The sequence below is a fragment of the Gopherus flavomarginatus genome, chromosome 12 (assembly GCF_025201925.1).
Source record: "Gopherus flavomarginatus isolate rGopFla2 chromosome 12, rGopFla2.mat.asm, whole genome shotgun sequence".
NCBI classification, from domain to species: domain Eukaryota; kingdom Metazoa; phylum Chordata; order Testudines; family Testudinidae; genus Gopherus; species Gopherus flavomarginatus.
This window is the reverse complement of record NC_066628.1, coordinates 39626413-39652498: the sequence shown is the minus strand read 5'-3', so window position 1 is coordinate 39652498 and position 26086 is coordinate 39626413. Positions and strand designations below refer to the sequence as shown.

At 44.0% G+C, this 26086-nt stretch overlaps 1 protein-coding gene across 8 annotated transcripts in view; it reads right to left on the bottom strand.

Annotated features, from left to right (window-relative positions):
- The window catches only part of CACNA1G (calcium voltage-gated channel subunit alpha1 G), a 147900-nt gene that overhangs the window by 68254 nt on the left and 53560 nt on the right, over positions 1–26086 (bottom strand). For 6 of the 8 annotated variants that reach the window (XM_050920480.1, XM_050920485.1, XM_050920487.1 and 3 more), the window contains 8 exons: positions 20138–20289; positions 18864–19049; positions 17872–17986; positions 16732–16887; positions 11919–11987; positions 8775–8868; positions 7536–7720; positions 6888–7319 (listed from right to left, as the gene is read on the bottom strand). In XM_050920480.1, the coding sequence (XP_050776437.1) occupies positions 6888–7319; positions 7536–7720; positions 8775–8868; positions 11919–11987; positions 16732–16887; positions 17872–17986; positions 18864–19049; positions 20138–20289 (1389 nt within the window). The remainder of the gene's footprint in view (positions 1–6887; positions 7320–7535; positions 7721–8774; positions 8869–11918; positions 11988–16731; positions 16888–17871; positions 17987–18863; positions 19050–20137; positions 20290–26086) is intronic. The other 2 variants (XM_050920484.1, XM_050920488.1) reach the window with 1 other exon arrangement.

The window sequence follows — 26086 nt, the reverse complement described above, 5'->3', positions numbered from 1 at the left end:
AGACACTCAATTCCCTCCACCCAAAGTTGAAAAAATCCAGTTTCCTGATTGGTCCTCTGGTCAGGTGCTTCAGGTGAAAGAGACATTAACCCTTAGCTATCTGTTTATGACACAAGCCTGCGCATTCCCGCTAGGAGCTGAGCAATTAGCAGTTTGAGCTGGCTTGGACTGTAAAAACTAGAGCTGTCAGGGTAATTGAGTGGAATGGGTGAAACGCTTTCTGTGCTTCTATGCACTCAGCCAGGAGTCTCATTAGCAACTGGTAATAGCTAGTACAGTGTCCGTTTTAATGAAAATGCTTGGTGACAAACTGAAACCTTTGGAAAACGAAAGCCACCTTATGAAGTTCTAGATAGAACCCTAATAGCTACCCCAGCCCTTGAGCATGTCGCAAGAGCTGTGACTTGGTCCAGCTAATTTTGTATGCTGGGTGGGTTCCAAAAGGATCTATTATTCAAAGCATTTCTGGTATTTATCTTGAGGATTTGAAGTGAATGGGAATGCGTCAGCAGCACAGAATGCCTCTTTGTGTTCCTTTTGTCCAGTTTTAATGCCAAAGATATTTTGGGTTTTGTCTAATTGTTGCAGCCAGTAGTTCAAAGGCTACATCAGATAACAAAAGGGAAAAGTGAACTTCCATCCTGTCCCTCTATTCAACATGTATGGGAAAGGCTTGGGACATGGATCCATCCGTCATTTCTGAAGCTTTGGGTTCCTTATACAAGGCCAAGTTCTGGTCTCTGTTATAGCCATGTAAATCTGGAGTCACAGGAGTTACTCCAGATTTACACCAGCGTAACAGAGCACAGTTTGGCCCATGATCATCTGAGCCACATCCAAATCTCTGTGAAATAAAAAAAATGAGTATTTCCAGCCGAACCCCATCAAATGCTTTCTCTGCAAAGTCCAGATACACAGCATTGCTTACAATCAAACCTGATTGCTGCTGGAGTTTGCATTATGTTCAAAGAGATATAGCAATTATGTTATTTAAATCACATCTATTTGTTCATAAGACACACCTGGCCAGGATGAATAAAGATGTGGGAGAACAAGAAGAAAAAACAACAACGCTTTAATTCAGTTGCTCCTTTAGACAGAATGTTATGGGCATGATCTTGCTGGCCTATTGAAGCTAACTAAACTCCCTTTGTGCTCAATGCTCTACCCAGCTGACAAAGAGAGACATGCCCCAGGGGTCTATCCAGTGGACAAAACACATGCATAACTCCCACTGATATTAACCAGTGTTATGTTCAAACATCAAAGGGGGAATAGAGAACCCTTTAGAGACTACATTAATGAGATCTATTGAAAAATAGTTTCCTGGTTAGGAATTTTGGATATTATTAATGTGCTTCTGAGGGCAGAAGGGAAGAATGCTGACATTAAAAGATGACTGATATACGTCTTGGAGTCATAAAGAGACATTGATCTATAAATTTTTTATTATAGGGAAAAAAAATCTGCTAATAAACCATCCATGCTTAACAAGTCAATAGAATGCAAGCTAGAAGATGTATTATGAATCTCAGGACTGGATTATTTCATTCCAAACACTGAGCGGGGGAAGATTGAGATAATAAAACATATGATTCCCTGATTGTTGATCTGCTTGTTACAAAACTAGTGCAAAGCAGATGAAAAAGCACAAAGAGAATTCTTCTCACTTTGCATATGGGGGGTTGTGTTTGAAGAGTCTTTTGGTTTGAGACTACTGTAGCTTCCCCTCTTTCTGTTCCTATTTCTCACAAGCTTGGTTCTACATTACAATGGACCTTTTGCAGAATGTGGAAATTTCACTCTGAGTGAGAGAGAGAGAGAAACAAAAAACTGGACCAGCATATATAAACATCAAAGATCTCAGGTCAGAGTCTGACTGCAGTTACACCCTGTACAAATCCAGATTTGTATTGGGCCATTATTTCAGTGGAGTTCCTCCAGATTTACACCTGTGCAACCCAGAGCAGAATTTTGTCCCTTGATTTTATTGTGTGAAGAAGAGTTAATGGGCCTGATCCTGGTCTCACTTACACCAGTGTTCGTTGGGTGGGAATTCACTGACATCAATAGAGTGACACCAATGTAAAGTGGGCCCAGGGAGATCAGAACCTGGCTCTTGTTCTGGTTTTTAGTTCGTGCAGAAAACATCAAGTACATCCAATAAGGACAGCTTTTGGGGTGTCACTCCATAAAGGCATATTTAGTCCTCTAGGATCACATTGATCTAAATAAGAGTCCAGCTTGTTTATTTTCTTTGGAAAAAAACTTGAAATTTCCTCTTGTTCTACCCAGGTTAAATTGGGGGCAAAGAGCCCAAAAAATGGCATGAGGAAATCAGAGCAGGAAGCTCAAAATACCGAGGGAACGAATTCTTCAATCTACACAATATTTTCTAGTAACCACTGTTTCATTATTTGTTAGAAAAAGGGAGAAAACTCATGGTATCTGTGGAAGAATTCAGGAGAACCTTCACAATGAGGACAAGCCAAGAAACACGAACCTTATTTTACCATAATATAGCACTTTCCATCTCAAAAGTGCACCAAGTGGTTTACAAACTGTTACCAACAGAACCATTGAAACACTGGGAGGACACTGGTCTAGCAAACAATCCACCTCATAGCACAGCAGAATAAAATAGGGATGGGAAGTTTGGCAAAGGACACTAGAGCAAACCCAGATCTTAGAGCATTACTACAGGGACTTTAGTCTGTTTACAGTAAATATTTATACTGTGTCCATGGAAAGCGGAGAAGACTACAGTCTTTAAAAATCTCAGCTTAACGATGCAGTACATAATCTGACTCAGAAATTCATTCCAAGATTGCAGTCAGTTACCAACTTACTAGCTGCAGGATGCAAACTACGAGATACTGCACACAGTATGTTCTGATGCGCCACTTACGTGTTTGGTTCAGGTAAGCGGGAAAGAAATCTGGCCTTGAGCCGAAGGATAAAAGGTCTCCAGCTAGCAATAAGATCATGATCTTTTGATAATTTTAATAATGATTCTTCTGAGAATAATTACAGGCCCTTTTCTTAGAAATTCCATCTCAAGGGTGACCAAAGTGGTCTGCAGCACTTCTAGGAGGTTAAGAACCAGGTTAAAGCAATCAGTTAAAATTATAGCCTGAGAGTCCACATCTGAGACAGAGTGGAATAAGTATATTTTAAAAAAGGAGATTTGTGGCTAGGCAACTATATCTTGGTCAAAAGAGCCTCTGTTTCTCGTCAGTATGTACTTCGCAATTATGGTCGTCTTTAGCATCCATTAACATTCTCAAAGTTCCATTTTCATTCTCCAATACCAATGAAATGTACTAAGATATTTCCTCAGCCTGCTACTTTCATAGTCTCAGTATTGCCCCAGCTGCTTCTTCAATAATTACTGTTCGCAGGCACTTGCCCAGACAAACACTACGATGGAGAATGATGCCTATTTCAGACCCAAGCTGGTTGCTCATTGCATCTTAAATGCTCACTAAGGTAGACTAGCCAGTGTTTGTGCTGTGCTGCATTTTCCAGGCCCAGTCAATTTACAACTGACAATTTACAGCATTTCAGATGCCTGCCTTGTTCTGTCCAAATATGGATGGCTAACACCCACTTATCTCCTTTCTGGGACAGTAAGAGGAGTCACTGCCCAATCTATTGGGGTCGCTGGTCTAAGCAGACTAAGGGCTTGTCTACACTTAAAACACTGCAGCTGCGTTGCTGTAGCACTTCAGTGAAGACACTAGCTACACCGACGGGATGGTGTCTCCTGTCAGAGAAGGTAATCCACTTCCGCAAGAGGCGGTAGCTAGATCAATGGGAGAATTCTCCTGTCAACCTAGCGCTGTCTACACCAGGGCTTACACTGGTTGAACTGCCTCGTTCATGGGTGTGGATTTTTAACACTCCACAGCAGCGTAGCTATGCCGACCTAATTTCCTAGAGTAGACAGGCCAAACACACACCACAAACCAAGAAGCTCCCCCCACACCCGCTACAAACCTGGCTTCCTCCTGGTTCAGCAATTAATCCCACACAGTCTTGTGTGCTCAAGTGACCTAACCATCAAATAAAGAAAACAAATTCCCTTATTGGCAGGATGTCCCCACAGCCCCAGTCCTCTCCTTGCCAGGGGAGTGAAGCAGAAAGAAGGCCAGGGCCTTTCCCCAGCCTCCAGTCCTCTCCTCCTTCCAAGAAGCATTCCACCCCATAAGAAACCTCCGGCTTTTCACGATTCCTAGTTCACAAGGCACAGCAGTCAGCAACACTGTCCATCTGCCCAGTGGGCTGTAGCTCCTCACTCCTAGCCTGATGCAGTCCCTACAGGCTGCGCTTTTCTTTCTAGGAGAATGAACGAGGTTTAAGCCTTTTCTTGTTCAGCATGGGTTGGAGTACACCCCCCACACCATAGTCCCCAGTCCTGCTCCCATCAAACTGAAAGGGAGTTGGACTGGTGGGTCTTTCATGGTCATCAGTCTGTGAAAAGAACATGGAGACCATTATCCTAAAGATCATCAGATTTTGCTGCTGTAGCGTCAATTGCTATCTGCCTAGAGTTTGATTTTAGCTAGTTGTCAAGCCGTCCATCTGAGAGCTAGGGCAGGCTCATGACTCAGAATAAGCCTAGACCCTTGGGTGAGCTGTATACATTTTTAGACTCTCCCTTTATTAGCAATTTGCTGTCACATATTATTGTCTCATCCTGTTTGTAACTCTCCGGATAGGGAGCGAAATTCTCCTGCTGTATCTTATGGAAGATGTTTCAAGGTCTTGTTAGCCTATGCAACGTCCCCATGCAGGTTTTGCTAACATAACAGAAAAAGGTCAGGGATGAATGAGAGAAAGATCTCAATAAAATGAGATGTTCGTGTCACATTTATGCTTGTACACACAGGGAGATAAAGTTCCAGGAGACCTCCAGGAGCTGAGATACATGGGGAAGGTGGTCTGCAGGTTTTTATTTGATAAGTCACATTCTATGTTCCTTATTGCCTGGAGGCCAAGTTTGGTGTTAACCTCCACCCATGATTTCCCTTAAAGGGGCTGGACAGGGTGGATGACAGCTCTCTGTTTGGTTCCTTGTATTTAGACGCATCTCTAGTGCGGTTGCAGTGACTCTAACGCTGAAACTGCTGTGGCATTTACACAAATTGGGCACAGCGTCACATTGCAAATTACACACATTCGAGAGCACAGATCCACAGAAAATGTAAAAACGGGAAATGCCTCTTAACCACCTCGCATCTCTAATCAGTGCAAAATTACAGCTAATTTTCTCCCCCTGCTATGCTTTTAGCGAACATTTTCTAAATGGCACTTCTCAGACCTCTGAAAGAGATACATATTGGACTAATGGCTCTTCATTATACCCGGGTCTCCTCCCCTATCCCATCCTGACCTGCATCCCATGCGCCTACACAGACTAGCCAAGTATTACTCAGAAAATGCACAGATAACCAGGCTATGTCCACTGCATGACTAATATCACTTGAAAAACCGAAGTAGAAACCAAATGACACAGTCTTGCAAACACAGCCGCACATCCCAGATGGACCACATCAGCCCTCTCTCCTGTAAGTTGCCATTTATGGTTCTGCAGAGAAAGCATGTGAGATCTGAGGTTCTCATTGCTCCAACATGAAACCAGTGGGAACTTGGTGGTTTCACTGAGTTTGCTTTAAGATTTTGGCACTCATCCTAACTCAAAACTGAAAGCAAAAGTTGGGATGGCGGGGGAAGGCAGGGGGTAGAAAGGTGTGAACGACATCAAAGAAAAGCTTTGCATGATCCCCTACAAAGTACATCTAAAGCGCTAAGAACAGAATGGGCACCATGCTTAGGTCCAAGAGCTAGGGTGGTCTGGGGCTCCTTTCAAAGACATTTACTTGTGCCTCCTGCTGCAAAGCCTAAGTCTCATTTTATAACTTTCACCCTCCACCACACCCCCAACGCCACCTGCTGCAAATTGATAGGCCATGGGGGCTCAGTCCCTTTGAGGGACACAGGTTATGCATCTAGAATCAGCTCTTGTGTCTGTGCAGGCTGATAATGGGTGGAGGTTTCTTGTGTAACAGGAGGAGTGGAAAATGTGTGATCCAGCCAGGGCTGCAGCGAAGCCTAGGTGGAGAAATCTCCAGGGGAGGGAACATAGGCACCGACTCTGTGGGTGCTCCGGGGCTGGAGTGCCCACTGGAAAAAAAAGTGGGTGCTCAGCACCTACCGGCAGCCCCATCGATCAGCTCCTCCACCTCCCCTCCAGTGCCTCCGGCCCGCCAGTGGTCAGCTGTTCAGCAGCATGCAGGAGGCACTGAGGGTGAGGAGGCAGAACAGGGCAGGAAGAGGTGGGGCAGACCAGGGGTGGGAAAAGGCGGGGGCAGGGGTTTGGGGGAAACGGGTGGAGTGGGGGCGCAGTCTGGGGCAGAATGGGGGTCGAGCACCTCCCCAGGAACTCAGAAAGTCGGTGCCTCCGGGAGGGACTATGGCTTGTCCATATGTAATGCACAGGGCACACCCACGGTGCTAAATAACACAGTGCTAAATCAATAATAGCGAAGACGTAAGAGGAGCCCATCCTTATTCCCCAGAGGGCTCAATATTACCCCACAGATACCCCAAGATTACTTCAGCTTGAAGCACAACCCCACACCACTTGGCAGTGCAGCATTAAACATCACAGTAGCATTTAACCTGTCCCAGACGAGGTGGGCTTCATAACCCACGGACCCCCTGTGGCTTTTACGTGTGATTTACGTGGTGTTCTTAAGTCTGCTGCTAGAGTGCAGGAGAGATGGCTCGGCGCTCACGGCGTTGTTCTGCTAAGGGAACGGGTGTCAGTTAAGCACAGGAAAGCCAAGAAGTTGCAGCAGCCACCGACTGTTGCTTTGTCTTACCAGGTTGCCTTCATCATCACCATCGTCATCATCCAACTGGAGCTGCTGTAACAAGACTCCTGGGGAGGATTTCCCATTGCAGTCTTGATGCTCTGATGCAGCGGTCCGGCTGCTGTGCATGCTGCTGGTTCGGTACAGGGAAGGCACCTGCAAGGTATCTTGGAAATCAAACGAGCCTTTAGTTTCCAGCGACGCCATGCGGTGAGGTAAAGAGCCATTAACGCTCCCAGCGCGGCTGGACCTTTCCTCGTCTGAGCTTTCCCCTTCCTCTGAACTCTCCTTCCCATTCCCAGACAAGAGGGACTTGCGCTCCCCACTCTGGCTCCGGCGTTTCAGGCTGGGAGCCCGTCCCAGGCTATTCCAGCTTGACCGACGACTATTCCAGCTGCTGGCTGCGCTCCAAGGGCTGTGGGGGGAGCTCTGTATGCTGGACTGAGGAAGGGACAAGAACATGGAAAGAGTCAACCCAGCATCACTGCCACCATCTCATGCTTGTTCCCAATAGGCAGGCCTAGAGATACCAAGGCAGCGAGCACAGTATAAACACTTAGACTGACAAACAGCCCGCCCACACAGCTGGAAACAGCCGCACAAACTAAACAGAAACAAAGCAGCCACAAAGTGTGATCAAGAAGATGAGCTGCATACTGGTGATTTGAGTTCATAGGCATTGGGATCCATGGAGACACTGCTGGCCCTGCGAGATTCATAGCCCCGAGCTGCATCTCCGAACACGGCACTTTTTGGCATTGGCATTGGGGTGGCAGCTGTGTGGATGATCAGAGGCGGGGTCAGACTCTTCTTGAGCTCTGGGAGGTCGCTCAGTACCATCACTGGAAGAAACAAGGAGTTTTTAAGATACTGAAGCTCTAGGAACATGCAATATCCCATCATTCTCCATCACCCTTCAGGTTGCAACCAAAATCAGGGTGACAGAGGATGTAATGGCCCTAAAGGAGCCAGCTCTAATCAGAACATGGGGAGGTCATGGGGCTAATAACATCATTTCACGAAAAGGAGAGAACTCTTCCATTATTGGGACAAAGGAGATTTTTAATGAGAGAATGGGTGGTTGGGTTTTTGTTTTAAAACCAGAAATTGCATGGCATGGGGACTCAAATAAACCTGTTTTAAAGATCAGCAGCCAAGAACAGACATTGGTTTGTTATCTGCTGCTTCAGGAGCACCAGCAATCTGCCAACCATGCCTCCCACAAATTCCCCCTTCCATTAATTTCTTTCATCTCCTCCCAAGCTTTGCTTCCCACAGTGTCCCACCCTCTCTTCCTGTAAGCTCTTTCCCTACTTCCTCTCCCTATGCTCTTCTTTCCCAGTTCTCTTCCCTTTCTGTACTCCTTCCTCCACGTTCTTTCAACAGAAGTCCTACAACACTGCCGAGTGTGCTCTGTGGCCCCACACTCTCCTTCTTATCCCCTGAGCTTCAACTCCCCCAGTTTCTCCTTTTCCTACCTCCCCAAATCTTCTACCTTGTGGACAATAAATATGTCTCCCCACAAAGCTCACCCTGACCATTCCCTGTGCCTGCTCTCCAAGTATTAGTGCATCACAGCTCTGCTGCCTGTCAGAGTGGTAATTACAGGCAGCAGCTCCCTGCTGTTTCCTTCCCCAGCTATAAACCCCATATCAATAGTATATGAGCTGGTTCTTGGGCTTTACCGGGAGATAGTGGACTAACACCATTACATATCTTTGCCTTTAGGTCATGATCCATGACTCATTTAAAATCAGTTATACCTTGATAGAGTCTGCAATGGCCTGAGATACTGCTTAAACACTCCCCCAGAAGGGCTTTCCTCTTTTGGACACATTGTGTCTCCTATCAAGTGAAGTCACCCTAGGAGGACTGATTTCCAGCATGGTTACTTACAGGCTGGGTTTGACAAGTTTTTCTTAAGTCCACCCTCTTCTTCCAGGCTATGAGGGAAAAGATCTCCCTCAGAATCAGACTTAGAAGCATCTCCCTAGAGCAAAACAGAGCAGCTTAGCAACCAGGATAATTGGCTATGGGTAGTATGGAAATACCTTCTGAACAATGGGCCCCATCTCCAAAAACCACACCTACTGACCCACTGAAATTTGTACCGCAATAGCACATCACCTTCCACACAATGAGGCATGCACATATTTATACCACATACTGTTAACTATACTCCCAAAGGGCAGAGCTACTGTATAGACTCAAAGAGCAGCCAAGTGCTGGGGTCAGAAGACAACCACTTGACCTCCTATGCTGGAGTTGTACACCGGGCAGATATGAGGGAAAGGACATAAACCTGATGAACGTTCTTTGGATGAAAAACTGACTCTCTTTGTCCTTGACCATTAATATGGGACTGGGGATTAGAACTGTTTACACACAAGCACTGAATACAGCTCTTTCCACTGAAGCTTAAATGAAATAATCCAAACTTCAGCAAGTGGCATAAACACTTGACTGTAGGTTTCAGCAGATAACTGGGGTCTGTCTCTGAAAAGTTACATACAGTGCCACAAGAGCACTTGGTATGTGATAAAACAGCTCCCAAAGGGAGACAACCCAATAACAGCTAATTGGGCTTCCCTAAGGTGCCCATTTCACCCAATACTAAGCAGTAACACTGTCCTATTTATTTAGGGGAGTTGCATCCTGCTGTACAATTTAGAATGCCAGGAGTTGACAAGGGGTTTTCCCCTTTTGATCTTGGTCTGTCATCAGAAACCTATCCAGAAAACCAACTCGAGTCCCCCTTGAATGGCGTGAAATAATTTACCATTGCTCATTGCTTCCATTGTTTATTGTGCTCTGTCAATGCCTAGCTCAGGCGTTGCTGACATCTGACATAGACTGAATCAAGGCCTTCCCAGCCCAGCCCTTTTTGATTCTGTCCATTGGCACTGAGGAAAAATACTTAGGGTGTGGTATAATCACAATACATCAGCCAGGAATGGAGCTTGCCAGAATTATTCCCACCTGAAGGGGGTTGATTTACTACTGAAACCATAATTCTGGCAAAATAGTCCCCTCTCTTACTGTGATGTATATGGGGAGGGGAAATGCAATGACAAGACAGAAGCCAAGCAGAATCTTACTTTAGCTCTAGGAGAATCTAAGTGCACAAGAGAACCCAACACCTACGGTAAGCTGCACCACTAGCCCTGGTCCACCCTAATGAAGTTTGGTGCTTGGGTACATGTTTGATTTTAAAAACCAGAACAGGCTCCAGCTAGGAGGGAAGTGCTAGAGTGGCAGACTGAAGGAAACGACATTCAATACAAGACCCAGACCTGCACTCCTTACTCAGGCAAAGCCCACCTAGAAACTCAATGGGAGTTTTGCTTGACTAAAGAGTCCAGGGTCGGGCCCACATTCTCGAAGGAAAACACCCTTTCTTTGGTTCAGCCAAATAGTTACGTTTTCTCTAGTCACACTGTGGACTCTCTCAGAGAAGTGTCATCACGAAAATAGAGAGCGTGAAAGGAAGTCCTTGCCTTTTAAATTTCTTCCTGTCCTGCAGGATTACCCTGTTACTTGAGGAAACTCACGCTGCAGGGCTGGCAATATTTTAAAGGGCGAGGACTGCCACTTTCAAGAGGGAATATTAAATTAACATTGGCTTGAATTTAGTTTAATTTTTAAATTCTCTGTCTCTTTGCTGGAATGTGGACTTCAAGTATTCTCTCCCAGAAAGCCTGCCACTTCATTTCTCCTTAATGGGTTGTTAAAAACTAATAAGCAATGCAAATAGGTTTCATTACTTAATTTGTGTTCCTCAAACATTCTGTCACCGACAAGGGGTGCACTCTCGGGTGCAGTAAGAGATGCACATTAAAAGAAGGAGCAGGACCACATGGGGATTGAAAAATTCCGTCTCCACAGCACCAAACCCCATGTCTTTGAAGCAGCCTACTGTAGCTATAACAGAACATACCATCACACCCTTTAATACAGTGTGTGACATATTAAGTGCGGCTGCAGGCAAGCATCTCACCACAGGGCCTCATGGTCATTACCTGTTCTTTTGCTCCCGGTTTGCCTTTCTGGATGGAAAAGGGTTTATGAGAGAACATGGAATTAAAATCCCGTTGAAATATGAGAGTATGTTGAGGTAGACCATATGGCACAGTGGCTAAATTAGCATGTACAAAAGAGGGCAGAATGTACCTGAACACGATAGAAAGTGCCTTTATGCTGAAGTAAAAGCCAGAGGTTGCAGGACAGAACAGAAAAGGGGCAAAAGAGAAAAAGGAAAGACGCATGAGAAGGGATGGGTTGGGTGGGTAAAGGGCAAGGAAGGCAAGGTTTGGTTAGTGCTTGGTTTCATAGCTTCATAAATTGTAAGGCCAGAAGGGTCCATTATGATCATCTAACCTGACCTACTGCATAACACAGGCGTGAGAATGTCACCCAGTGATTCCAGCATCCAGTCCATAACACCTGGTGGAACTAGAGCATTTCTTCCATCAGTGACTACTGCAGCTTCCTCCATGTTAATATTGACTTCTCCAGAGCATAGCGCTCTGACACACAAGTGTCCACAGACAGCCTTGATTCTAGGTCCTTTCAGTCTTTGGCAGTTCTCTCCACTCCGCCACATGCAGCTAGAGGGGTTGGGGCACATGTGCATGAGGGGGATGAGGTTTTGTCCAGAAGCAGGGAGCAGCGTGTGTGATCAGGGAGCTGTTTGACAAGCATGCCTGGGAAACAGCATCATCCATACCTCAGATTTATAAGGGGTGGGGGGGAAGGTTTAAAAGAGGCATTTGTAAGCTCTCCTGAGCGGGACGAGTCGATTCCTGTACAGAAAAGACACAGGAAGCCAGAACAGTTTCAGGTGAGACTGGGGAGTCTGTGTTGACCTCTCTGACTCCACAAAGAAGGAAGAGACTTAAAATCAAGGCTCACTTGACAATGACGACAAAAGGAACAACAGCTACTACAATGAGAACAGTGTCACGGTGTGTGACCAGTCACCACAGAGAGAGACAACGACCAGACGGCATTTGGGTGGGTTCATGCTGAGTTCTTACGTACCACCGCCGAGTCGACAGGCAGCTGAATACAGCTTAACTGCCCACTCACGTCTTCTCGCTTGGTGATTTCCTGAAGTAAAAATGGGGGAAGAGGAGGGGGGGTTTGATTTTTTACAATTTTGGCATCAAAATTGAGAGTGGATCATAAAAGGAGAGAGAGAAAGAGAAATACAAGGAAGCAAAGTAAAAAGAAAAAAGGGTAGAGAAGGGTAATGTATACCCATCATTGGCAATTTCATACCAAGATTAAAAAGCAGAATAGGTCACAACACTCTGGACTCGTCAGACGCCACTGACTTTGTTCAGTGCAAGGAAAGGATGAAAGATAGCGCAGCCCTTAGAAGAGATCATCCTTACCTTTAAAATAAGTGTTTCAAAAGGAGTATTTGATTTAGCTCCAATGTGATAGCTGTTCGCATTAATGAAATACCGTCTGATTATTAAAACCATGTATGCTCAGGTTTTTTGTGGCTGCCAAATGAGATCTGTATTTATTATGCTGTCATTAGGCAGCAAAGCATGCATTTAATTAACACATAATACTGATCCCGTTAAAGCCAAATGAAATAGTTAGTTCAAGGGAAGCCATCAGAAACTTTTATAGATTAGATATGTTGCTATTTTGACTGGGCCCTATCAACTCTCATTGAAATCAGTAGGGACTTGATCCAAAGTCCAGTAAAGTCAATTGGAATCTATTGATGTCAGTGGGTTTTGGATCAGGCCCTGGGGGTTGTGTCTGAGTAATGACTCCAGGATTGGGCCCCAAATACCTCAAAAACAACATTTTTGTACCTACTTTATCTTTTTCCACTTGGAAAACTCTTATCATTATTCCCCTTTGCATTTCCCTTTCCACAGCAAAAGTTGACTTGACAGACTTGTGTTTACTTCTCAGTATATTCAAGCATGTTTGGAGACACATGTGCAGCTTTGGGAATGGAATTTTTTAAATTTAGCTGCACACTACAGAGGCAATAGGAGGAGTTTGCATATTATTTTTGGTGTATCTCTCACCGATCACATTGAAATCTTGGCACAGGTTATGAGCTGGGTAAAATTTTTCAATCAACATTTTGCAGTGAAAAATGCAGATTCAGGTCAACCAAAAAAAATGTTGTGTATTTTCTGTTGATTTTGGTGAAACTGTTTCAGTCAAATAAAAAAACCCCAAACCCTAATTTTTTATAAAAAGGCAAAATGTTTTGTTTCAACATTTTCTAAACAAAACATTTTGACTTTTCCTTTGTTTCAAAATTACCTTTAATTTTAAAAAGGAAAAGTAATCTCAATCTAAGCAAAAGGTTTATTTGACCCAAAACATTTTTTTATACTTTTTGATTCACCAAACATTTCAAAAAATGTTATTTCTATTGAACCCAAAACAATTTTTTGAAATTGTCCATGAATTGTAAAATCCATTATTTGCACAGCTCTTGCTATGCCAACTGGGCTAATTTCTTGGAGGTAGTGGATTTTGCATCCTTCTATACATTAGAACAATATTTAAGAACAGTAAGTTAAAATTTGGATCCAAACAGGGATAGCAATGTCTTTCCAAGCATACATTGTACATGTAATTTAAAGTACTATAAAATTTGATTCTAATAAAAAGACACATGAATAACCCAGCAAAAGATTAAACACACAATTATCCTTCATAAGGATAATCCCAATGAAACTGACTGGAGCGTAAAAAGCATAGGACGTGACAAAAATACAGTACAAAAGCTAAATCACTGATGAGTGAAAATTGATCATTTCCCTCTGTTTGAGTCCCAGGAGAAGTCAAGGTTCTGTTGTCTCAGACTGTTTAGCCATGGTCTCGTACTACACCACAGACTCTGGGTTTTTATCTTAGTTAATGTATAAAGCACGCAAGTGATCTACATGCACACACAACCCAGTCCTCACTGAACCTTGGTTGCCTTGTGATGGGAAAGGTGGAATTAAAGAACAATGGGCACAAAGAAGGGAGATGAGACAAACCAGCAACTGGGGATTGCCAGAAACACAAAGAGAAACCAAGGGGAACATGAAATTGAGAGGATTACCAATGGAAGAATATGTTTCAGAGATAACATTATCATGAAGTCCCCCAGGAGAGGAGCTTTGTGTCTGACAAAAAGCTCTCTTACCAGGAGTCATTGTTTGTTTCAGAGATAAATCCCCAGGGCACAGACCGGATAGTTCACTCAAGTAATATTGTATTAGCAGCTCTATCAAATGGAGTCACACAGCAAATCTTCCACACCTTAGAGCTGCTGTGGTTTCAGGCACAAATTCTGAATCTAAGTAATTCACAGAATGTACATTAAAAAAACCCAGGCTGCAGAAAATCCTGTGTGTGCCCTTTGCGCATAATAGCCAGTTTACAATGAAATACAGAGATTGCTGCTGAAAGTTTGGAATAGGTTCTTTTTGTTTCTTAACCGCATATGTACATCTGCTGCTTAGCAACCAAAAGACCTGCAAAGGCATACACTACATTAACAAGGTGTGTGCAGCTCGAGGAAAGGCACTCAAGGATTGGAGAGATTAAGGCAGCAGCAACACACTCTGTGAAGAAATCTGAAGGACAATGAAATAAAAAATACCCAAATAAACCAAGAATAGAGGGTCAAGGACCCAGGAATGATCACCTGAGATAAAAGCTTGGTGTTATTTACAATGGGAGATGATCTCATCTAATTTCACTTAGGAGATGGCCCCCTGCTATGCATGTTAGCAAGAAATGGAAACATTTTTTTGTTTGTAAAGCTGAATAAAATAGTCAGGAGCAGATCCTCAGCTGATGTAAGAAGATGTAGCTCTACTGAAGTCAATAGAATAATGCCGGTTTACACCAGCTGAGGATCTGGCTCACCATATCCAGTAAACATCCACCCTACCTACCTGCCTGCCTAAGAAAAACTGCAATTGAACAGAGAGGTTTGTGTACAAGATTTCATTCTACTAGAAGATTACAGAGAACTTCTTACCATTCGCCAGGGGCGGGGGTGGGGGGGGAGATGACCATATATTACAAAAGTCTGAGACACAAAAGGGCCACATTCCAATGGTAGTGACACTGGTGTAAATCTGGAGTAACTTCATCAGTATCAAAGGAGTTAAATAGGCATGACACAAACAACAGACATCACAATTTGGAACTAAGACCGGGGGCCCAGGTTTTGGCCTCAGTTACACCAAGTGTAAGACTCTGATTCAGGGATGCACTTAAACACATGCTTAACTTTAGATATGTGCATATGTACCATTGACTTCAAGGTAAGCATGCGTGTTAGTGCTTTCTGGAATTGGGGCCTAAATTAGTCGTAACTCCCCTGTCTTTAATGGAGTGACTCCGGATTTACAGTAGCGATTTTAAGATCAGAATCTGATCCCTCTATTCCAATGTCTAGAGATAAATTAATTTCCTCAAAAAAACAAACTGGATTTGCATTCTCAGTGAAATGTTGTTATGCTATTTGTAAAAAGTTACGTCCTTTTCTTTACAGGCTAGTTGCAGCAAGTGATATTTCAATCAGGTGGCCATTCTAGAATCAACGAACAAGACTGACCAGAGAGAGGTTGAGTTTCAAGTCAGACATCACTCCACAAGAGGACAAGTTGTTGTTTTTTGTTTTTTTACCTGTGCTTACTTTAACTTAGGCAAAGCACATGCCGCCTCCTCAAAAGAATTCTTTTGTTGTTCAGAAGAACTTGACACTGACCTTAACTCCATTTTCCATGACACAGAAGAAAATTTACAGACAGAGAGAGATGGATATGATAATAGGCAATTAAAAATAACACACTAACCTAGTGTGAAATGACAACACACATACCTACACCCTCATCCCAGAACTATTCAACAAATTATCCTCTTAAATGGCACTTGGAAAATATCAAAACAATCCAGTTATATAAATAGCTAGTTATGGTGTGATGGATTATTATGGCACAGGGAGGTGACAAACTTTAATGTTTATTATTCCCTCAACACACACATCCATCAGCTGAGACCTCACTCTCAGTTACAACCTGTACTACTAGATACTGATGAATAGTGCTGGCTAGTACTTCCTTATCTAAGCCCTTCTGCAAAGCGTAAAGTTCTCTCTTCTCATTCCTCATGAACATTTTATTTTTTTTGCTTCTGTTAGCCCATAGAGACCTGGGTCATAGGCAGCCCTGGTTGTCTGCTAGTTTCAGGGAGTCTGTTATATAGTCATTCACTATGAACCGCTTGTTAGAAAGACACAGGGGCCAAGTTCAATTCAGATCTAAGACCTTTTTGCTGACTTCCCATAGATCCTTACGGAAGGTAGAGGATATTTAACAGAGGCTCCCAGCCCTGAGAATCAATTGATAGCCTAGGAACAATGAAGTTAATATTGTGCAAAAGTGTCGTTGAGCCGCAAGCAGGAAGAGATCAACAACACAGACCATCCAAAAGATAATAATGTCACTAATCTCTCACCAGCCTGCATAACTTTACAGGGATGGCTTTTAATCTGGCTCCCAAACACAGTGAAGCCCCTTTCAAAGACATTCTTAGAGCATTTTATTCCATCAGCACTGACTGACTCACAGCTGAATCCTTGCAATTATATTAACGCTAACAAAGCTTTTCATTTAAGCTCAGTTAAACAGCCTGGTTTATTGCACTTGGTCCTAGCAAAGAAACAGAAAAAATAAGAGCTATTTTTTTCTCCCTCCCTCACTCTCTCTCTATTTAAGTTCATCAGTTTCCAGATGGATGTTGGTTCTAGACCCTCCCTCACTCTGGAAACAAAGAGATAAAGAGGGGAGCCTCTGTAAGGTTTTACCTCAGTCTGGAAACCTTCCACCAGGATGGCCACCAATAGATTAAAGAGAACGTAATTCCCAAACGTCATAAGAGCGATGAAGTAGAGAGCAGCCCAGGAAGAGGTAGACGCCATGCCATTGTAGAGGACCTTGTTCCAGTCTTCTTGAGTCAGAATCTATGGAGAAGAGGCACCGTGAGTATAAACGGACATCACAACAGTCCAACATTCACTAGTAACCCAGCATTTGGGTTATGTGACTAGGGACACTCATTTTTCCTACATGCTCTTACTTATGCTCCAGGTCAGCAGAGGTGTATCTTCAGCCTTAAACAGGCAAAGAACCTACTCTTGGGGAAACCAGCACGCTGGTAATACTAATGCTGTACAATTGCTGCTTCTCAACAGCCCTGTAAGGAAGAGAAGTGCACTCGCGTTCCAGATGGGCACAGAAGGATTGTTACTTGGCTCAGGTCACCCAGTGAATCAAAGCAAAGATAGGGATAGCACCTGATTCCCTGCCCTCTCCCTCCCACTGCCCCTCCCCCTTCCCCACACTCTAACACCAAGGGCTGTAAACTGCCCTAACTCTGTGCATGGAACTCCAGTTGATATCAAGGCTCATACAAAGCTTTAAATGACTGCCGTGTATCATGCACTGGCATTTTGTTCTGTCTGCAAAGACAGATAAAGATCCACCAAAGACTTGGAATACACAATCTAGATTTGCCAACAGCAATACATTACACAGTACAAACTATTGTCATAAAGCAGATCCTCCTCACTATGGAAACAGGACTCCAGGCCGGTGACTTGCTTTGAAGCTCTCATTGGACTTGTGTCAGCCTTGCTCACAGACTCATCCTTTACTCAGACTAATTACCCCTCTGTCGCTCCTCACAATCTTACCACTGCTCCTGCAAGAGCCTTCTCTACTGCAGCTTTTGGCATCTCTGGGAGTTCCCCTTTCATCCGATCTCCATTTATTGTCTTGTATCATCAGCAAATGCTCCTCCCCCCATTGATACTTTTTGGTTTCTCTCCCCCTCAGCTATTAGTTTTATTGAGCTTTGCAGAGCATTGTGGAAAGCAAACCTAAACTCTCCCACCCCACTTACAGCCCCACAGTGTGTGCTTGGTAAGGCGTTCTTGCTGTTGTACCTGGAAAACCGTGACGATGGCCCACAGCAAGGAGTCAAAGTTCTTCCTGTCTGGCAGGGTGTCTCCATCTCGCTCCGAAGCAAACTTACAGCCGAAGAGATGCATCCCCAGGATACTGAGCACAAGAAAAAGGCAAGATGGGGTTGAAGATGATGTGAAGAAAGCAGCATAAAGTGGTGGCCCTCTGTGTCTCAGGATACTGTCTGCCTAGCAAGCAGTTATTGGGAGCAATACTTCCCTCCACGGAGGAAAGAGAGCCTTAATTTGCTTCCTGCCAACTCTCCCCTCAGTATATCTTGGGCAAGGGCAGTCTTACCCCCTATATATTAGAGACGGGCTCATCTGGGGTTGGATTTTGAGCAGGTTTGACTTATTAGAAAGATCAGATTCGTTTTCAATATCTGCACCTGGGTTTGGATTTCCAACACCCCCAAAGTTCTGGGCTGCTTGAATCTCAAGTGGATCCAATCCCAAACTTTTTGTACAGAGAGAAAAAGCAAAGAAATGATGCAAAGGGGATAAAAGAACCATGTGTGAATGAGATTGACTCAGATGGGTTTATTCTAGGGACATTCTCTTCTCTGCCCTTTGAATGACAGTGTTTTGGTTAAGGCTTCTGGCTTGCTCTCTGGACTGCAGCAGGAACATGTCGTCACAGGCTCTCTGCCTTGGGGTGATGCCTGTGGGGAATCACCCAGCAGAAGGGATTTCCCTTGAGAACACCCTCACAAACACAGACATGACATTTGGCAAGAATTGCAAGATTCTAGCCAGGGGCTGGTCTGCAGTGCCCACACCTGTTATGGAGGCTACTGTGCTTCTCATTCGGCAGTTCACTTCAAGAGAGCCCAGACAGAGTTATTTCCTTTTGTGAGCAATCATGAAACCTAAGGATTCTCTTCACATTCTCGTCTAATCACTGGACCAGAAACTTAAAGCACAGAGCCAGAGCAGGGCATGAAAGGAAATCAGAATCCATGCCACGTACTCACCTAAAGATGAAGATGAAAAGCATCAGTAACATGCAGAAGGTGGCCACGTTGTCCATGGTCTTCATAAGGACAACTAGCTGGCGCTGGAGGGCAGGCATGAAGCGGACCAGCTTCAGGACTCGCATGAGACGGAACGTCCGCAGAACTGACAGACCCCCGCCTTGCTGTCCCACTATCTCCCAGACACTAAGGAAGAAGAGAGATTTACCGTATGGGACTGGGTGTGGAAAAGAAAGCACTGCACACAAATGCATGTAGACAGCGATGAGAGAAAGGGAGACAGAAGTGAAAGGAAAGACTCACTCTCCAAGCTGGTGAAGCTCAGAGTGAATAGTGAAGTAGGGAGCCTGTCAGGAAGGTCTGTACGGACAGTGCCTTCTGATACCTGAATTTGTGTCAGATTTGCAAAGAATGGAGTCCCATTAGAGCAGGCCAAAAACATGCCTGTAAATCACTGAGTGCATCTGTATGCACAATTACAGTGTTCACATGTGCCCGGTGGGGAAGTGGGCACAAAGACCCAACAAGACATTTGTCAGCTGAAGAGTTCATGTCTAAACTTCTCCAGTATCTGCAGGTGTTTGGATCCAGGATTTGTTGTTTGGGGGCTCTCTCTAAAAAAACAAACAAAATAAAAAAACAAGCAACCAAACCCCCACAAAGCTAGCCTTGGCATGCAGGGGTGTGGGCGGTCATTTGCCTATAGGCATGTTTAATCATATACAGTGGATGGTATAAAATATGTCACAGCAAGTTAATTAACACTGCATAGGGAACCAGTGATGGTCCATTAAGGTTCTTACAGAAGGTGAAAATAATGATCCAAGGATTCAACTTCATGATATTAATGATGCACAGAAGTCAGAGAAATGGGGTGTGTATACTTTGAGGTGCAGGGGAGGAATATGAAAGAGGAACTCAGAAGTAGGCATAGATATGAGGAAACAGAAAGGACACATGCTATTAAATAAGGCTCTAAACGAGGTATCACAAAAAAGCATGGCTGGGCACATGGAAAACTTCGGCAAAGGGCCACTATACTAAGGGTAGCTGCGTATATAATGAACTACCAAAGACAGGAACAAGATGGGTTGCTACAGAGAGTTTTCAGAAGATTAGAGAATTTATGGAGAAACAACACTATGGGGTACAAAAGCTAACAGAGGAGCACAGGGGCCTAAGTGACCCAGAAAGGCCATTCTATCCATTATCTTCTGTTTTAATTCAACATCCAGCGAAGAGAAACCCTTGTAAGCAGAACACCATGCTTGTACCTGATCACTACAATGATCCCATCAAAGATGTTGTATGGATTTTTGATGTAGCCAAATGGACCATACACGAGGACTTTCAGCAGCATCTCCAGGGCGAAGAGGCTTGTGAAGACAATATTGCTGATCTCCAAGGCATTGGTGAGTTCCTCAGGCTGCGATTAAGAATAAAAAGGTGTGGGGGAGAAGTAGTTACATAAAACAAATCTACTCTCTAGAGGTGCTCAGATTTAGACCACAAACTAGACCTGGGCCAATTACAAAAGGATGTAAATAGTGATGTAAAGTGCATGTTACTAAAAGTATAATTTACAGCCAAGTGAGTAAAAGAGCAAGATAGCAGATGGAAAAACTCCAACAGAACAGCGTAAGATATAGCACTTATTATAGACTATAGAGGTAAATCCACCCATTAAATCCACATTAACTACAGCATCACCACTTGGATGCCTGGTGTGATGCCATCAACCACGGTCATTCTGGCTGGTGCAACAGTCCTTACTACACCATGTGCATTTGATTGATTGCTACTGTAACAGGAGACATTTGTAACACTGTTCAATAGAGAAATTGAGCATTGTCTGTAACTCTCACACAGATTATCCTATACAGAGGCACAAACCAGAGTGTTTTCTCACACACATCAATTACGGGTCTATTCTTTAATTTGCTAGGTATCTTAGGCCTGGTCTACACTTGGGGGGGAGGCGGGGATCGATCTAAGATACGCAACTTCAGCTACGAGAATAGTGTAGCTGAAGTTGATGTGTCTTAGATCGATTTAGAATCACTTACTTTGCGTCCTCATGGCGCGGGATCGACAGCCACCGCTCTGCTGTCAACTTTGCTTCCACCTCTCACCGAGCTGGAGTTCAGCAGTCAACGGGAGAGTGATCGGGGATCTATTTATCGCATCTACACGACACGCGATAAATCGATCCCTGATAGATCGTTCGGACCCTTAATCTTACATAAAGACTAAAGCTAAGATTTTCAAATATGATTAGGGATCGTAGGTGCCTAACTTAAGATGTCTCAAAGGAACCTGACTTCCAGAAAGTACTGCGCACCCTCAATGTGAAAATCGCACATTTTTAAGGTTTCTCAAATTGGGAACCTAAAAATGGAGGTATCCCAAAATCACTAGGCACTCTTGAAAATCTTACTCTGCACTTACTTCCTAAGTAGAATTAGGCAAAGATACAAGCAACTGGAAACAGAGTCTTATAATGGAAAGTGTCAGGCAACCTTAATAATAGGTGGTGCTACCAGACTTGCATTTAATACTTTGAGCTTCTCTAGTACCTTTCACCCAGGGATCTCAAAGCACTTTACAAACACTAACTAAGCCTCTTGATATCCATGTGAGCTAGGCACCCAACTATGATAAACATATTACAGAAGAGTAAACTGAGGCACAAAGAGTGAATTATCTAAGGTCACCCAGTGACTCTATAGCAGAGCTAGAAATAGAATCTGGGAGCTCTGACTCTCATTCTCCTGAGTTAGGTGCCAACCAGCAAAGTATCTAAGCATGTAAAATTTAAGCAACTTTACAACTAACAAAATAAAAAGAGGAATATCCTAAAATTAGCTGGCAATTTAATCTACGACCTGGTACCACTGTAGCATGTGCTGCAGGGCTATAAATACAAGAGTTCCCACTTTTCTGAAACCATGCAAGACAGGAACATACATGCTGCAATATGTTTCAAAGATGTCATGGTAGCCTTACACAGTATGTGCTCACTTGCAATCATTTGTGTCTCAGTGCACAGAGATACCACAGTGAATGGGGGCTTTAGAAATACACAGATTAGACAGACAAAGCCATTTTTTGCACTGAATTATCTTTCTTTGTTTCTCATTGTCTGAATTGCCACAGACGTACGCTGAATCCTATATTTCACTTTGCCTTCCGCTCTCCTGGCATAATATTTACTCTGTAAACTTGGACCAAAATTGTTCTGACATCAGATTGTAATCCCTCCAGACTTGCACCGACATTGGCAGGAGTTTGTTATAACAAAATTAAATCCCTATCTAGTGATTGGGAAAATGGCTGTGTCAAAACAAAAAAAATGTTATGGAAGGGAATTACTGGGTGTGCTTAGCAGATATTGTTTGGGCACTTTGGATCCCTTAGCCATTTCAAAGTGCTTTTGCTTCCCTTCATGACATCAACAGTACTCAGCCCACGAAAGAGGCCAGATCTCAGAAAAGATTTACTTTCTCAAGAACAAAAGAGGTGGAAGGCAAAAGATTTAAATATGCTGAAGAGAAACCAGAGGGAAAGAAAACAAAGGGTTATTTATTGATTTGCAGCTTGATGTGTCACTCTCATCTGTAACTAAATCCCGGGGCTAGAGTTTGACATTACTTTTCTTGCTGATCTTGAGTTAAAATAAAACTGCTTTAACTCATGCTATTAAACACACTCTTGGTTTAAAATGATATATGTCCTGGAACACACACACACAAAATCATAAATCAGCCGAGAACTTGTATATCAAGCGCCACCCCAGGATAATTTCAAAAAGCCTGCACTTGCCATGAAAACTGCCAACTCATTCGTAACTGCAGAGGCTCAGAGACAGCCTGTGCTGTTATTTTCATTATGGCAGCTATTTCATTATGCAAAGAAATGTGCTCTTGGAATCTTTCCTCCTCACACATCATCACCAGTAACTTGGAGCCTATAGGTCACATTCTGCCATCAACTACACTTGTGCCATCTTTGTGCCATAAAAAACATGTTACAGTATGGCTGCTGAACAGGGTTGCCCACGTAGAACTGAGGGAAAAATCTGGCCCTGCAATGAGAACTCAGTGAACTCTACTGAAGATCATGAGCCAGGCTAGAACTTGGCTCCCTCTCCCATAGCTGAACTATCCATTCCTGGAGGATGCAGGAAGAAACATTAAAAAATGAAGCCAGTCAAGGCGGTGATCTAAGATTAAGTACAAAAAAGTAATAATACTTTGCACTTAACTGGTGCCTTCCATCTGCTAGGTGTACAGGTACCACCCCCATTTTACAGATGGAGAAACTAAAAGACAGAGGGGGCCCAACTGATTACCCCAAGTCACACCATGAGCCAAAGGCAGACCTGGTAGTGGATTTTATGACTGGGATTTCCCAAAGAGCTTAGGGATTTAGGCTTCAAACTCCCAATGAAATTCAATGGGAGCTGGGCACCTAACTCCCTTGGGTCCTTTGACATCCCATTCAAGCCTGGTCCTTCTCACAAAACTAAGTGACTGGGCAACAAAATGGCAAATGAAATTTAGTGTGGATAAATGTAAAGTAATGCACATTGGAAAAAATAACTCCAACTATACATACAATATGAGGGGGGCTAATTTAGCCACAATGAATCAGGAAAAAGATCTTGGAGTCATCATGGATAGTTCTCTGAAGACGTCCATGCAGTGTGGTGCGACGGTCAAAAAAGCAAACAGGATGTTAGGAATCATTACAAAGGGGATAAAGAATAAGACAGAGAATATCTTATTGCCCTCATATAAATTGATGGTACACCCACATCTTGAATACTGCGTACAGATGTGGTGGTCTCATCTCAAAAAAGATATACTGGCACTAGAAAAGGTTAACAGAAGGGCAACTAAAATGATTAGGGCTTTGGAACAGGTCCCATATGAGGAGAAATTAAAGAAGCTAGGACTGTTTAGCTTGGAAAAGAGGAGACTAAGGGGGGATATGATAGAGATATATAAAATCATGAGTGATGTGGAGAAAGTGGATAAGGAAAAGTTATTTACTTGTTCCCATAATATAAGAACTAGGGGCCACCAAATGAAACTAATAGGCAGCTGGTTTAAAACAAATAAAAGGAAGTTCTTCTTCACACAGCGCACAGTCAACTTGTGGAACTCCTTGCCTGAAGAGGTTGTGAAGGCTAGGAGTATAACAGCATTTAAAAGAGAACTGGATAAATTCATGGAGGTTAAGTCCATTCATGGCTATTAGCTAGGATGGGTAAGGAATGGTGTCCCTAGCCTCTGTTTGTCAGAGGGTGGAGACGGATGGTAGGAGAGAGATCACTGGATCAATACCTGTTAGGTTCACTCCCTCTGGGGCACCTGGTATTGGCCACTGTCGGTAGACAGGATCCTGGGATAGATGGACCTTTGGTCTAACCCAGTACAGCCGTTCTTATGTTCTTAAAAGCAACAGCTATGTAAACAGAGGCAGATAGCTGAGGCTGCATTCCCCACATAAGAGACATGCATAAAGCAAGCCATTAAATGCACCTGATCCAGGCTGTGTCTAATCCCAACACGTCCTGGACACTGGTTCTTTGTTTACAAGTGTCCTACAGAGCTTTAACCCTGGTAAGATGAGAGATAAGTACAGGGACCTGTCAGTGGGAATCAGCCAGTCTCCCCACTCATTGCCAGAAGGACCGGAAAGCATTGTTAATAATCAGCCACAGCTCAGAAGGGCTTCACCTGACAGATGCTGTTGTAAATCATCTCAGAAAGCAACATCCTGAGGTAACCAAAATCTGTAATTGGTGTCACTGCTCTGGCTGGAGTTCAAGCTGTGGGAAAATTATTCTGGTGTCAGAGAGATGGTTTGGGAGCTGAAGTGGGGAATACAGGCGGCTTATGTTGTTTATCTGGCAGGAAAGCCATTAGATGTGAGATTTGAAAATAACCTGCTTCCTGCATTACAAAGAGCAAAGATGTCATCCTGTAGCCCGCACCACTCATTAGTGGGCTCTCTGGATCCTCTAACTCCAAGCACTTTCGGAGCTTGGGGGAGGTGAGGGGGTGGGGAGGGATGGCGCGAGGATGGGCAATGCAGATGCTGGGAGCTCAGTATCCCTCATACCAGCATCCATGCTATGGCAGAGGGTTTATCCTTCACTCTCATCAAACAACATCTGAAAAATAAAATCCATCCATTTCCCCTTCCTCTGAATCCCATCATGGCTCTCCCATGGCCGACATGAACAGAGTCCAGGTAACTCTCAAGGAAAAACCACCCATATTCAGTAGTACTTTCCATTCAGTCTCTGGGCTGGTCCACACTACGGGGGGAAATCGATCTTAGATACGCAACTTCAGCTACGTGAATAACGTAGCTGAAGTCAAATATCTAAGATCGGATTACTCACCCATCCTCACCGCGTGGGATCGATGTTCGTGGCTCTCCCTGTCGATTCCGCAACTCCGTTGGGGTTGATATAAGCGCGCTCGGGGATCGATATATCGCGTCTAGATGAGACGCAATATATCGATCCCCGAGCAATCGATTTTAACCCGCCGATACGGCGGGTAGTCTGGACGTAGCCTCTCTTTCATGAGCACCGTATTCACAATGTCTTTATTTACCAAAGTACATGTGGCCTGAGACTGTCAAACCTCCCTAGCGGGATTTGAACCTCCCAGTTGGGGGTCCAAATCCCCATAGGCAGTTTGAACAGTCTCAGCTGTCCTGTTTCCAAGGAGCCATACAAAAATATGACTTTCAGAAGACTCTCGTGCCATAGAGTATGTCTACATTGCAGTCAGAGGTATGACCGCAGCAGCCATAGACCCACTTGAGCTAGCTTTGATCAAGCAAGTGCAAATACCAATGTAAGGATCTGCAGATCTAGAACTCAGTGTTGTAGGATCCTAGGTGGCAGATGCCTCCACATCACCCACAGAGAGCCAAGCTGAGCAGCATCCAACAATTACTGGAAGGGTAGGCAATGCAGGAAGTACCAGCCAAAGAGGCCAGAGTGACAGAACAACTGTGGCTGCCTGACTGGTCCACATCAACTATTTAAACCAGGAAGTTGCCCCAGGGACCCAGCTAAGCAACAATGCAAACTCTGCCTTGCTACTGCTACAGGCTTCATCTTTTGCCCCATCTTGCTCCAGACTCTTGCCTTTGATCCTGGCCCAGTGGATACTATTGGGCAAGCTACCTGTGCCTTG